This window comes from Hippoglossus hippoglossus, chromosome 3 (genome assembly GCF_009819705.1).
Source record: "Hippoglossus hippoglossus isolate fHipHip1 chromosome 3, fHipHip1.pri, whole genome shotgun sequence".
In the NCBI taxonomy this organism is placed as follows: domain Eukaryota; kingdom Metazoa; phylum Chordata; class Actinopteri; order Pleuronectiformes; family Pleuronectidae; genus Hippoglossus; species Hippoglossus hippoglossus.
Genome location: NC_047153.1, coordinates 25,633,608 through 25,647,826, shown reverse-complemented (window position 1 = coordinate 25,647,826; position 14,219 = coordinate 25,633,608). Strand labels below are relative to the sequence as shown.

The 14,219-nt window shown below is 37.4% G+C and overlaps 1 protein-coding gene across 1 annotated transcript; it reads right to left on the bottom strand.

Annotated features, from left to right (window-relative positions):
* Window positions 1–1,818: 1,818 nt before the first annotated feature.
* Window positions 1,819–9,845, bottom strand: LOC117753616 (adhesion G-protein coupled receptor G1-like). The gene is made up of 13 exons (XM_034571805.1): window positions 9,815–9,845; window positions 9,509–9,650; window positions 8,953–9,072; window positions 8,123–8,248; window positions 7,913–7,958; window positions 7,687–7,781; window positions 5,924–6,039; window positions 5,384–5,652; window positions 4,813–4,909; window positions 4,435–4,564; window positions 2,809–2,965; window positions 2,311–2,423; window positions 1,819–2,230 (listed from the first exon to the last, which is right to left on the bottom strand). Exons 2-12 carry the CDS (start codon window positions 9,641–9,643, stop codon window positions 2,335–2,337), a joined length of 1,380 nt encoding a protein of 459 aa, XP_034427696.1. The 5' UTR covers window positions 9,644–9,650; window positions 9,815–9,845; the 3' UTR covers window positions 1,819–2,230; window positions 2,311–2,334.
* Between the last annotated feature and the right edge of the window lie 4,374 nt (window positions 9,846–14,219).

Here is a 14,219-nt window from a genome sequence, read left to right as displayed (position 1 = left end):
TTAACATCACAAGATAGGCTGTTCAGCATTTTCGTGGATTTCTCAGAGAAGAACTCATAGATGTAAAAAAACAACTGTTTTGGGGACTGATATTTATGAGTGTTTGTGTGACACGCCTTAAATATATGGTCACATTTTATGGAATTTGTCGATATTTTGGTTAATGTTATTTCTGTGAAATAAATGTGTTAATTTGAGCCACAATGTTATGTCCTTATGGTAAAGTATAAACCTTTATTTTTGGTGTATAACCTATTTAGAGTATCTCAGTGTTGCCAGTAGGAGGCAGTGTGGTGCCGTGCTTCTCTCACGGATTGTATGTTGACTTCCTCATTCCACTGAGCGGAGCTGCACTGGTCAGAAGCACCTGCCGTCTGTCTCATTCTTTCTCCTGTTTATACAGGTTGGTGGTGTGTTAAATGTGAATAATTACATACCTCTGCTCATTATCATTTCATTTACATGTGAGATTGATTGTGTGGGAATATTTGTTGTGAATATGTGGTTTGATGACGGTTTTCTGGTTATACGAGTTGGTTACAAACAAACATATACTGTAAAAAGTCCAGGGTTTTGTATTCTTAATATACATTGTAGCATTGTGTTAATTTATTTTGTTTATTTTCAGTATTACACTGCTTTATTTGCACCATATAAGTGAGATTAAAATAGGGAAATATTTCCAGGTAATGTTTATTAGTCAATAGTTGTGAACATTAAGAATAACTCAGTTAATAGGCTGAATGAGAATGTCATTGATATAATATTACACCCGAATTCACTGAATAGAGAAGTTGAGAATGTGTGGTTTTTTTAGCTGTTTGAAAGAAAGTGTAAAGAGAGATGTTAATAGATATATGTTGTGTATTTGTATTGTTAAGATAACATTTGAATACATGAACAAAATGCAGCAAAATGATTATTTGCATATTTCTGAATAAATTCTACTGAGCGAAGCTGCACTGCACAGAAGCACCTGCCGTCTGTCTCATTCTTTCTCCTGTTTTATACAGGAAATCTTATCTGCGTATGGAGTCTCAACCTGAGACCTGTAACATTTGCAATTTGGTACAGATCCAGATGAAAATCCAAATCTAATGAATTTAAATGTGGTTTCAAGAGGGGACTGTTAGGCCTTCATTGAGATATGCTCTCAACTGAGTGCTATTCAAGTTAAACGTTATTTGTTCCATGTTCACACTTCGTACAGGTTTGTAGCAAGTAAAAAATGTATTTCCCCAAAAATATAAATCAATAAATAATATACATTTCTATAAATTGTTAATAGATGCATTACTCGCTATTAGACAAGCAAAGATTCTTACCTTGATCAGCCAGTGAGTTTGGCAGCAGCAGTATCAGCAGTAAGGGAACCATTGTGCTTCCTCTGAATGTGGGATTAATGCAATGAATAAAAGTCTCACAGTTTTACATTTGAAATCATTATCTATTAAACTAATTACAATGATCAAATTATCTGGATAGAGTAATTAAACCAAAGTATTTTACACACGTAATTTCACACTAAAATCACAATAATACCTCAAGTATGTGATAATAATAGACTTACATGAACACTCAGTGGACACAGAGTCGTCCTCTCCTTACTTCTGAAGTAAACAGGATGAACCTGACAAACCTTATCGAGTGATGCTCATGACCTGATGCTTTACATAAAATACAATAGTGGATGTGTTCGCTCTGCTGGAGCTATATGCAATATTTCTTTATGAGGGCAACAATATAACTGTAGGTGAGTTTGTTATATTTCTCTATTTCAACAGAAATATGATGTAAAAAAACAATATGAAGCTCTTGTTATATCTTAGATTTGCTTTTAATGAATTTGTAATCTTTGAAAATGACATACAAACTGCATGAAGATACTATACACACACTGTCATTGCAAGAAATATATTTATAGAAACCCAACCGTTCCCACAATGAGCAAGCATTGGCAACTGCAGAGAGAGAAAATCCCTTCCTTTTAGTTGTACATCTTATCAACTTCTTTACTTCAAATTGTTTTGCCCAATGGATGGATAAGTAAACACCTCACCATAAAGTATAAGCACAACAGGGTATGTTAATGGAAAAGCTTTAAAACAGCATGGAAACTGAGATATTCAATATTTTCATAATTAAACATCAGAGTCACTAACATGAGTGGATATCAGTATGTACATTTGCTTCATTATTTCAGTATTACACACACACACACACACACACACACACACACACACACACACACACACACACACACACACACACACACACACACACACACACACACACACACACACACACATGTCTTGCTATATCCTGAGTCCGGCCTTAGCTATTGGTATTTTGTGTTACGCTCACAGTCGCTGACTTTCTCTTCTTTCTCGAAGACATCACAAACCACAGGAAGATGAAGACACCTGTGTGAGTCAAAGGAGGGAAAGGGAAGTAAAGTATTAGAGCAGGCACAGGAAGAGATGACACAGGTATGACGCAAATCATTCAAATGTGCCACTGATCTAACTGTCGCACGTCAGTCTTCTAGTGAAGAAGTGTTAATGTCAACACTCTGCATGGTTCAGGATCCCGAGACTTTGACCTTTTATTCATGACACACATGGATTACCGTTCCTGCTCTACAACAGTTGTTGAAGTCACACACTGCTGTGCCTCATCCTGAAGTCACCTGATAAATGTCCCTCCATTATAAGTGGACAACATACAGAATGTGCTAGGTGCCCTCGTCTGTCATATTTGCAGTAACATCACCCTGTAATCGAGCACGTGGACACTGGTTGTGCTGACCTTGCAGTGAGTTCAGGATGCAGAAGAGGTAGAGGCCAGGAACCGTCAGGTTGCCAAACGAGAATAAGATCAGGCCCCAGGGGAGGCCGAGCAGAGTGGTGACACCCAGCAGGGTAAAGATGTCTCGCTTGGCTCTGTCAAAGTCACTCGTCCCACACTGTCAGTTAATACGAGATCAGAAAATACCAGTTAGAGACCATGAAATGTTTGTAGTCTGGCAGATTGAACAATAAAAACTGAGAATACTCAGATAATAATAAATAAATAATAAGAGAGACAGTTGTGATTTAAATGTTAACATATTCAATCAATCTAACATGAATTTAAGGTTGTCGTAACAGCACAGCTTGAACAACCAGATGTATGTATATTGATTAAAAAGGAAATTTATCATTTATTTCGACACATTTACATACTTATGTTGCAGCAGTTTTTTTTAAACTACAAAAAGAAGACATATTAGACATATTAGATTGACATAGGTATTCAGACCCTTTACTCCGTAATTAGTTGAAGCAACTCTGGCAGCGATTAGAGCACAGTCTTCTTCGGTGTGACCTGACCAGCTTTGCACATGTGGATTTGGAGCTTTTCCAACAATTCTTCTCTGCAGATCCTCTCAAACTGGATCAGGTTAGGTGTGGGTGTGGCGTACACATATTTTCAAGTCTCTGATGTTCGATTGGAGCATTCAACGACTTTCACAGTGTTGTCTTCAAGCCACTCCTGCATTGGCTTGGTAGTGTGCTTTGGGTCATTGTCTTGTTGTTATAGTCTGAGGTCCTCAGCACTCTGAACCAGGTCTTCATTAATGATACATCTGCACTTTCCTCTTTTCAGCTTTCACTCAACCCTGACCAGTCTCTGTCCCTGCCTCTAAAAACAGTATGATGCTGCCACCACCATGCTCTTCTGTTTGGATGGTATTGGAAAGGTGATAAGTAGTGCCTGGTTATCTCCATATATGACATTTAGAACCAAGGCCGAACAGTTCAAGCTTGGTGTCATCAGACCAGAGAATCTCACATTCTGGACTTTCATGTGTCTTTCACCGAGGAGATGCTTCTGTCAGGCTTCTGTCACGTAAGATATGTGGAGCTCAGCCAGATTGACCATCAGGTTCTTCGTCTTACCTCTTATCTCCATGTCCGCCCATAGATCAGTTTGGGCGGATGACCAGCATTAGAAAAAGTTCTTGTTGTTCTAAACCTTGTCCATTAGAATCACAGAGGCTCCTGAGAACCTTTATTGGAGCAGAATTGTTTTGCCTTCCCCAGATCTGTGTCTCAACACAATCCTGTCTCTAAGCCCTGTGGGCAGGTGCCACAGGTGGACTGTAGTCAAGGTGTAGAAACATCACGAAGACGATCAAGAAAAATGGAAGGTGGTTAATAGAAGATGTACAATTCAAGTGTCAAGGATCTGAATATGAATGTCAATATGATTTGAGGCTTTAGGATCATGAGGCTGCAACATAAAAATGTCAAAAACATAAAGGGATTGGCTGCATATGTTACAATATGTGGCGTATTAATGCTTCCCGTCAAAAGATTACATTTGAAAAGTTGAAGTCTAGTGAATAAATATGGCACAAAAGTAAACGTAACAGTGCAGATTGACCCGTACCTCTTTACTATGGTGGAGACTCACAACGCGTCTGACTGTCAACCCAAACATGATCATGTTAAAGATGAACACCAAGCCAAATACTCCCATTGTAGTCACCACCTTTACTATTTTGTTGGTTATATAGCATCTGTGAAGAGAAGGAATATAATAGCAATTTTAGCTCATATGCTGAAAAATCGAATAATCTGTAATTAAAACGAGACTAAAGATTCAGGTGACTAAAGATGTAGCTATATGCAATGCAAAACAAGTTTTGCGCCCAAAGAAATGGAATTTCTGTTTCTGTTGTTAATTTGAATGTCAAGCACACAGAAACTCTGTATGCAAATTATTAGTCTAGATTATACATGCAAATGTGTCCCACTTCTCTCTTACATTGCAGTGTTGTTGGGGTTAGATTTGTCCAAAGTAAAGCGACCATATGCGTCTCTGTCTATGATGACCACCAGGGACACAATGATTGCAGGAATACCTGCAGGTAACACACAGATTAGGGGTTCAGTGTGTAGGATTTAGTGACATCTAGTGGAGGATTTGCATGTTGCAGCTGAATACCCCTCATCTCACCCTCCCGTTCCAAACATGCAAGAGAGCCCGCAGCCTCCAGTTGTAATAAAAATTAAAAAGGGTGTTTAGTTTGTCCAGTTACTGTAAAAAATATGCCAGCCTCCGTAGAGAGGATCCGCTCCCAATGTAAATATAAAATATTTTAATATAAAGGCCTCATTCTAGGGTAAAGAAAACAAGAACTTGTACAATTTAGATGAAATACAATGGTGAAAGCATCAGATTATTTTACATTACATTTCTGGCAATAGATCCCTTCACCTAAATCGCACACACTGAACCTTTGAGAAATGAATTAATTCCTCCACTTAAATGTGCAGTCCCCCAAAATTTTTTTAAACTGATGGTGTAGGTCCTGAGCCCTGGTAATTCTACTCACCCCAACCTACGAGAGCGAGTTTGAGCATGTATTTCTTGATATAGATATTGAAGACTTTGACTATGAGAAGGTAGATGTGGAAGCCCTCCAAGGCCATCCAGCTGAATGTGGCCAGCAGGGAGTAATGAAGAAAAAGAGCCATGTACAGGCACAGCCCGGTGGAGGACTGTGCTGCCACTGTGTGACTGGGGAGGAAATGTATGTTGAGCAAAATCAGCGCAACGGCCAGGTTGACGTGGATCTTCATGGAGACATCTTCTCTGATCTTTCTGTCAAACACAGGAGAAATGATCTGGGTTCAGCATTCACTTATATGTAAACATGTCTGGCAATGAAATTCAGAAAGTGGTGGAAGAAAGGAAGAGTGGATTAGAAGAAAAAGACAAACAAGGGAGGGAGAGGAGAGTAGAAGAACCTAAGACGTGGTGGAAGCAAGGGCAGAGGGATGCCACCGTCACTGAAAACATGTAATAGGGAAGGATAGATTAAACGTAAGAAGGGATAAAGGACATACGAGGAGATAAAGGAAGAGTAAATAACCTGTTTGTGATGAAGATTAAAACAGTGACGACCAGGGCAATGAGAGAAAGAGTACAGCCAATCCAACTAATGTATGTCAGGATCTCCTGGTCCTTATCTGAAAGGGGAGCAGACACCTGTGGAGAAAATACACAGGAATTTTGACTTGCTGTATTTCTATTATTCCATTTAGTCTGTCATGTAAATGCAGACACTAGATTTTGGATCAGATTATTCAGCATGGCGTACCGTTACTCAGTAACATTATTTAAATACTGTATTTAACTACAACTTTGATATAATTTTGAAGGTGTTTGCTTGTTTTTTTTTTACATCTTATCTGATACGCTGCTTTTTTTTATTCCAATACCTTTCCCTCACTAGGCATATTGGATATTAAGATTTACATCCAAATTCTATCATTGGCTTTAAAGTTATGTTTCCCACTTACATCTTAAACATACATAACATTGAGAAAACCAACTCTTCTGCTACCTGCCATTTATATGAAATCTCTGAAATATTCATATGAAATGTATTGTAATATGTCTGAGTTAGAGGGACTGTGCTGGGGGTTTTTACTCATATATTCTGGGATTACCCTAAAATCTTGGATCACTGGAAATATGCCAAAAAAAGGGATCAAAGTATGTTAGTATTGATTTATATTTTCTCTTTTTTAGATCCAAAACTTTATATTCTGTATATATTTCCTGAAGACCAGAAGTTTGAGTTACTTACTGACAAATCTGATCTTGTCAGCAAAGATGATGATTACAATTTCCTGGTTAAGGACATAATCTGTTTCTTCTCTTTTTTTTGGTCATTTATTTCTTTTAAATATCATTACCTGTATCAGAATTGCGAGTACCCCTTTTTGTTTTAGTAGACATTAGTCAAGAGGCATGCTCAGTAAATGTACTTAAAGTTTTGTTAAAGAATTGGTGAATATTATTGATACAAACTGTGATGAATGTGTGAAGAATGTGTTATGATCAGAGTAAGTTATATTTTTGGGCAGAGACTGATATTAATTAATTAATTATGTGTATTTATTATGTGTTGGAGATATAAAAAGTAAAATATTTGTGAACTCATCTGTAATCAGTAATTACAAAAAACAGCTATATGATAAATACAATGCATTGCAAATAACACTGTAAAGATTGCATAGGTACACTTTTACACAGTGAGTAATTTGTGGATTTTGCTATTAATACTTAATTTGTTACATAAGGGAATAGTTCAATGCAAGATTTCGAGTAATTAGGCTTTACATTGTTGTATTTCCGCTTTTGTAGAAAAACTGTGTAGAACTTGATTCATTTTCTAACTCTTCCGTCCTCTAGCGGTGGAGTCAAGAATGACACTGTGGTAAGCTAGAAATGCAAAATACTACAGAGAAATGTACGCTGTTAAGCTGAAGAACACAACAGAATCGATGACATAATAAATTGTATATTCTCTACAAAATCATCTTTATCACAGTGTGCACTAAAATGCAGATCATATAGTTTCACTTAGGATTGTTTTAGATGATGTGGGAGGTCATGTCCCATGGTGGCTCATTATATACTCTATTTGTTCTAGTACAGCCCTGTGGTTTAAGTTAAGTATCCTCCGTTGTGCCAAATGTTTGTGATGTCTCACCATGCTAGTTTTTAATAGCAAATTAACTGTATTTATTATATATGTCTCACAATATATAATATGTAGAAATGTTTTGCTGATTGAATGCAGCCTCGATGAGGTACCAGTCACTTTGTTGTGAATGTCTCTCCTACCATGAGCACGCCGAAGTATGTGAGGTGATCGCAGGAGCAGGTGATGTTATCCTGACCACGCTCCCAAAGGGTTAGGCAGCCACTACTGTTATAATCTGCCAAGTCAAACAAAGTCAGACCCATCCATTATGCATATGAAAGATTGTGTGTCAGCTCTTCTTGCAACATAAAGAAATAATTGTCGGGTTGTTATTACTTATTCCTAATGTGATGCTTGTTTACTCACCATTTGTTGTGACATCGTAAAACACACAACTTGGGACTCGGGTCTCCTTTGACAATGACAAACCAGGTTCACATTAGGTTAATAATGTACACATTGATGCTTTTTACTCATATACAAATATATACAAATATATGCTGTATTTGATCATAGGACAATTCAAACAGACGGATCACATTAACTGAAATCTGTGAAATGAAGTTATATAGTTACATTTATGCCGATATTAAGAATCATGGTGATGTTGACACGTTCCCGTAGTCCTGAAATGTTCTTATGACGCACATTCAGGCCAACCATTGTGTTGTTATACAGTTGATTTGAGGCTCCTGATGTCGCCTACAGTACAACATACAGTCCATGAGTTTGACAGTTTATCACTACCCTTTACAACCGATAGTGTCAGAGGGGAAAAGTGATCTTGTCACACTGTTTCATATCATCTGTCATTGTCATTCTAGGGAGAAGTTGTGGTTTACATTCACTGGTGCGAACAGATGTAGTACCTTTCCTGATCTTGTATTCAGTTACATTTTGCATGTCACTGCAGCGGAGAAGAACAAAAGCAGTTTGTTCCCCTGCCAAAAAAAATCTATGACTGCATTTGGCGATATTGCAGCTTGTTACAAACTGACACCACTTTTATGAAAGAGGTGTCAGTGTGGTTGTTGGACAATTACGCAAAAATGATGACTCTGAGAGCCATTTGCTTTTTGAAAAAACTACCAACTGTATATATGTGAATTCAATATGGAATTCTCTTCATTTTAATAAAGCAGCTAAAAGTATCCTAAGTGTGTGCAACATTATGTGGCGATATTTGGAAATATTATGAATTATGAAAATGAAATGAAATGATGAAATAAACTAGCAACAACTGGGCAAAACAAGACCCAGGGGTGCGTCTATTTTAAAACCGATATAGATTTTTCTAAATAATGGATGCTACCTAAATCTCGAACTGAAAGATGCAAATCCATGAGGGATATTTTACTGTGCAGAATGAATATGTAGTGTTATATAGCAATTCAGATGTCTCTGACCATATTTGTTTCCGGCCAGGTAAGCCGGCAAAATGCAATTGTGTTGTCTGGTCCAGCATCCAACTCTTTGGGCAGTTGAACATTCACTATGGCGTTGGGGATATTGCTGTTTGGCGATGCCTATACATCAGAAGCACGGTGCCAAAAACAAGAAGAGAAATATATTGTTGTATGTATATGCAATTCATTCAGATACATTCGTATACATTTGTATTTTACATCAACTAATAAAGTACACTACCTGATGGCTAAACATATAAAAGCTTGTATCTGTTACAATGCAAGTATTTATATTAAACAATAATTCCCTAGAACCGGCTGAACTTCAGTAGAGTTGCGCTAAATGCAAATGTCTGCATGCAAACATGCTCACAATAAGAGCTAATGGCTTATGTTGACTGAGAAGTTCCCTGCAACGGACACCATGTTACTATTAGCATGTCATTATGCAAAATGAAACATGATGGTGTGAGATATTTCACAAGAGGTACAAGTGGTAGACGTGGCCTTCTCTACATGGCTTAAAATCTCCAGCTCAGACTGAACACATCTTTACCTCATTCTCGCTGGCTTGAATTGTCATGCCATTGAAGACGCCATTTGGCTTCTGCAGGTGAAACACCAGATGAGGGTAAGCCATGTTCACATTATCATCCACGTCGACTTCCTCAAGAAGGTCTTCCAGATCCATCAAGGTCCTTGTGGAAAAGGACAAGCAATTATAACTCACAACACAAAATCAATTATTTTTTATTACTAAACCACAAACTGCCTTAATGTTAGATCTGAATATTACAAAAGAGTTCGAACAAATATTAAGAAAGACAAAAAATATAATTTGATATATAATCAAAATAATTACTCAGTAATGTTTTTGATTCTTCCTCTTTTCAAAGTGTTGCTTAGATCTTTCATACAGAAATCGAGATCTGAAATAAGAACGAAACATTTGTTAATATTCCAAATATGTGTGTGTGTGTTTGTGTGTGTGTGTGTGTGTGTGTGTGTGTGTGTGTGTGTGTGTGTGTGTGTGTGTGTGTGTGTGTGTGTGTGTGTGTGTGTGTGTGTGTGTGTGTGTGCGTATGGGAGGGGGATTATACTGTTTTACCTGAACCTGTGGGATTTGATTTACAACAATAAAATGAGCCTTTTTTTGGTTGTTTATGATATGATCTACATCTCCTTCCAACAACACTGATGTTATGAGACACCAAATACAGGAGCAGCCACCAGAGGAACCACCACTTCGTCCTGTGAAGTGGACAGAATTCATTTAAAAAGAAAGCCTGACTTTCATCTATCGACAGACGTATGTAATGGAATAACACACAATCAAAGAGAACAATGACAAAACTTCACAGGTGATGTGCTTCAGCGATAGGCTCTCCTCAGAGTATGCGTAAAAAGACAATGCCTTAATTCAACACACTTTTGTTCTGCTGTACACCAGAACAAAAGCAGAAGGATATTTTATTCAAGAATACTGCTGTGTCATGCATCCAATATATTACAGATAGTGTTAGATTTAAATGTAGATTTAAAAGTAAGACTATTATTGAAGCTGTGTTGCATGTCATGAAATATATCATAGAAAATAGACATTCCACCTGACTTTAATGTTGAAAATCTAAATAAATGCATTGAACCTTACACACATTTATTGATCTTAACTTTGAACACATAAGCAAATCATTACAAAAGTCACTTCCACACAATTAGTTAAAGAACCATCACATATTCCTAAAGTCGGTGTCAGTATAGGAAGTTATGACCTAAAGAGAATCAAAACGTAACTCACCTCTGCATGTTGCTGAATTCCTGACGAAATAATTTAGTCTGAAGAGAAAAGCAGAACACAGATGGTGCGACAGTGACACAACCAAGTGAGGAAACCTGCTCTCACCAAAGAGCTTCATGGGAACTTAAAAAAAAAACATGCATGACATTCTGAAATAAAGAGAGGAAGCAGAAACAGACAGAGGGCGGACAAGAAGGTGTGTCTCTTGCCTATAAATGTACCATACATATTTTCTCACTTAAGGGACATAGCAAATATATTTTGTTTACATAGTCAGTTCTAATTCACGGATTTGTTTAGATGCTAGTTTATCCTGAACTTACAGTTCATTTCCTGATATACACTGCACAGCACTTTATGGCAGCATGTCACTAGTACAACCAGCAGAGGGAAGAATAACATTACAAAAAAATCAAGGCAATGTCAGTTGAATACAAGCATTTAATTCGACAATTAGTATATGTTGGGAGGTTTTTCTCTACTGTGTCATTACACGATTGAAATCTGAAACAGACACTAGGAAGAATCAGTAATTAAAAACATCTAATGTCACTGTCAAAAGTTTGAGTCTCCTGGTCGTTGTGTCAACTCAACAAATTCTCATGTAAATGAAAATCCTCATAGTTTGCAAAAATCGAGTCCATAGTGCTTACTTACAACATACTGCACAACCCCTCCCCTCAGTCTATTTGTACATTTAATTTTAGTTTCCCTTTTTATATTTTTTTAACATTTATACTTGCACAATTACACCACAGCAAATTCCTTGTATGTGTAAACCTGCTTGGCAATAAAACCTGATTCTGACATCTGTGTTGCAAATCAGGTAATTCTTACCCCCAAGACTTTCTATTTCTCAGTTGTGACTTAATGGAGGAAAAAACTTAACAAAACTGTTTCTTATTAAGAATAGAAACAAAATGCCAGAGCTGTGTGAAGTGTGTGGTATTTGATGAAGAAATGTGTGGTATTTGGATCTGATATGTCATTATCATGATAATGCAGACCCACACTGTGTTTACAGACCCACCTGTAGCTTGTGACACTGTGCATGCATTCTGGGGCTGTACATGTGTGTGTGAGTGTGTGTGAGTGCTTAACCATTAGCATGTTTACTGGATGGGCATGCAGGTGGCCCTTCTGCCAGGTGGCCCATGTGGCATCGAGACAATAAAACAGACCAGACTAGACTTGTTTACACCTACATTCAGTAAAATACCTTTGAATCCTAGAAATGAATGCATAGTGAAAGTGTGTTTTTCTCTTTGAATCACTGGAATTACAAACCAATACAACAAATGTCTAAAGCCCACTAAAGCATATATTGCATCCATGCAGTAAATAGGTAACATTCTTCGGATTATAATGGAATCTTTTTATATAACCTAAAAAATACCATTGACGAAAACGGACATTTCTTGTTGTTGGACGAGATGTTATGATCATTATTTTCCTAGTTAGTAAGCTGGGAAAACAATGAAATAGCGAGGGATTAGGATCAGGACAAACTTTCACAGACTGCTCACCTGGATAAAAAGGGACCAGCAGAGCAGAATGTCTCCCACCGAGCAAGTGTTGATCCTCATGGCAAACTGGAATAACCCGGATGAAAACACAACACTTTGTATGTTAACAGAGACATTTAGACCAAATTGGCTTAATAGTGACATCTCAACTTCCTCCCACTCTCCACAAATATAGACAAAATATCTTGGATATTATCGCTGCCATCTTGCACCAAGGACGTCATTTGGAACCAGAGTCTGTGCATGTAGACCACCTTACTAGAAACATTTGCATCTGAACATACATCAGTGTGAAGAACTACCTTACATGACAGACACCATCTTTGAGATTTGTATTATTATTATTATTATAATTGTTTTTGATGTTGTTGTTTTTATTATTTTAACTTTTTTAAATTTGGTCCATGTCCCATCCACTATAACAGAGGTGGGGTTCATGACCTATACTGCAGCCTGCCACTAGGCAAGACGTTTTGTTTCACTTTAGGGGAGCTGTCATGTCATCTATCCTTATATACAGTCTAAGTTGAGACCTCATGGACCAACCATGTCTTTAAATACAAGAGACCCTTATCACCCTCTCACTCGCCCTTGTCCCTTTTTGTGATTCCTCGCTGAATGAGAAATGACAAAATATTCAATTCAGACACCAATATTGATTATTTAGTAGCTGTGGTGCTTATGATTTCCAGTCAACACCTGCTTCCTCTTGCCTTCGATCAGGATTTAATTTATTCAGGTGCTTCCTGGGATCATATTGACTACCACAAGTATTTCTTAAACTAATTATTATGAGTAATTCAAAGTGACAGATGTACATGTACACTCAGCTGTTAGTTTATTTGGTTGACGGGACCATGTATGGTCAATGTGAGAAATTGTTGACGTAGTTAAAAAACTACTAAAGACCTGTCAATATAATACAGCAGTACAATTCAAGAGCACCACACATTTCATCCTCTAAAATAATAATAACGTTGAATCAGCAACTCTGAAACTATGTCCACAAAACCTGAACACAACATCCTAATACAATAATCCATCACAATAGGAATAATGGTAATGTGGAGGTAATGGTGCAGTTGCTTATCATTACTGGCACATGGCAAAGAATGAAACAGACATAGAATCAATGCTTCTACTGTGAAGTGTAACCACTTCGCTTCTGTGCTGTTGTATTTCAGCCCATTTCTACCTGTGAGTGTGTCTCAACACAGTTACATTCTCACATTGGTTAATGAATAGGGGTTGTTTTAAGTCTTTTATCTTATCAGTATCTTACCTGCACTTTGAGTGTGTGTGTGTGTGTGTGTGTGTGTGTGTGTGTGTGTGTGTGTGTGTGTGTGTGTGTGTGTGTGTGTGTGTGGTGGAGCTGTATAACAGAGGGGGAGGGTCATGTTTTCCCTCGGGCTCTTTCTCTGCTCCTGCTCCACCTCCACCTCCATCCGTCTGGTTGATCAGGCATCGTAGTGGTTGACTCCATCAAGCTAGCATAGAAAGACAAGACAATACAGGAAATTAGATTGGCCTTCAAAATAAACGGTGAAAGTTATAGATTTTAAAAACTAACAGAGATCCACATGATAAACAAAAAAGAAACATTAAATAAGAAAAAAAACACAGCTAATAATAATGGAAATATTAATAATGATGATAAAAATAGAGAATATGAAGAAATTCATGTCTATTTTAACCATGGGTAAGGGCAGAGAACACATTAACACAAATAATTAATTAATTTGATAATACAGTGTATGAACACAAGGAATGAAGTTGTTGTTCCCAGTGCACCATTGAATACTTCACTGTTTGCTCCTTAACAATTAATTAATTGTAAATATTTAGCAAAGTAAAAGAATTTGAGGGGATAAAAAACCTTCTAATTTAGCGTAATTACCTTTTTGCTCCTCATGACTGGAGCCGTGCTTCCGCGGCTGTCTTTT

Bases quoted from the DNA above. Each gene is read 5' to 3' on its own strand.
- LOC117753616 (XM_034571805.1), bottom strand. From the start codon at position 9,643: ATGGATCTGGAAGACCTTCTTGAGGAAGTCGACGTGGATGATAATGTG. The intron at 5,653-5,923 runs GTTATTTACTCT...TGTGTTTGACAG, and splicing joins TTAATCTTCATCACAAACAG to AAAGATCAGAGAAGATGTCT. The intron at 2,424-2,808 runs GTCAGCACAACC...TGACTCACACAG, and splicing joins CATCCTGAACTCACTGCAAG to GTGTCTTCATCTTCCTGTGG.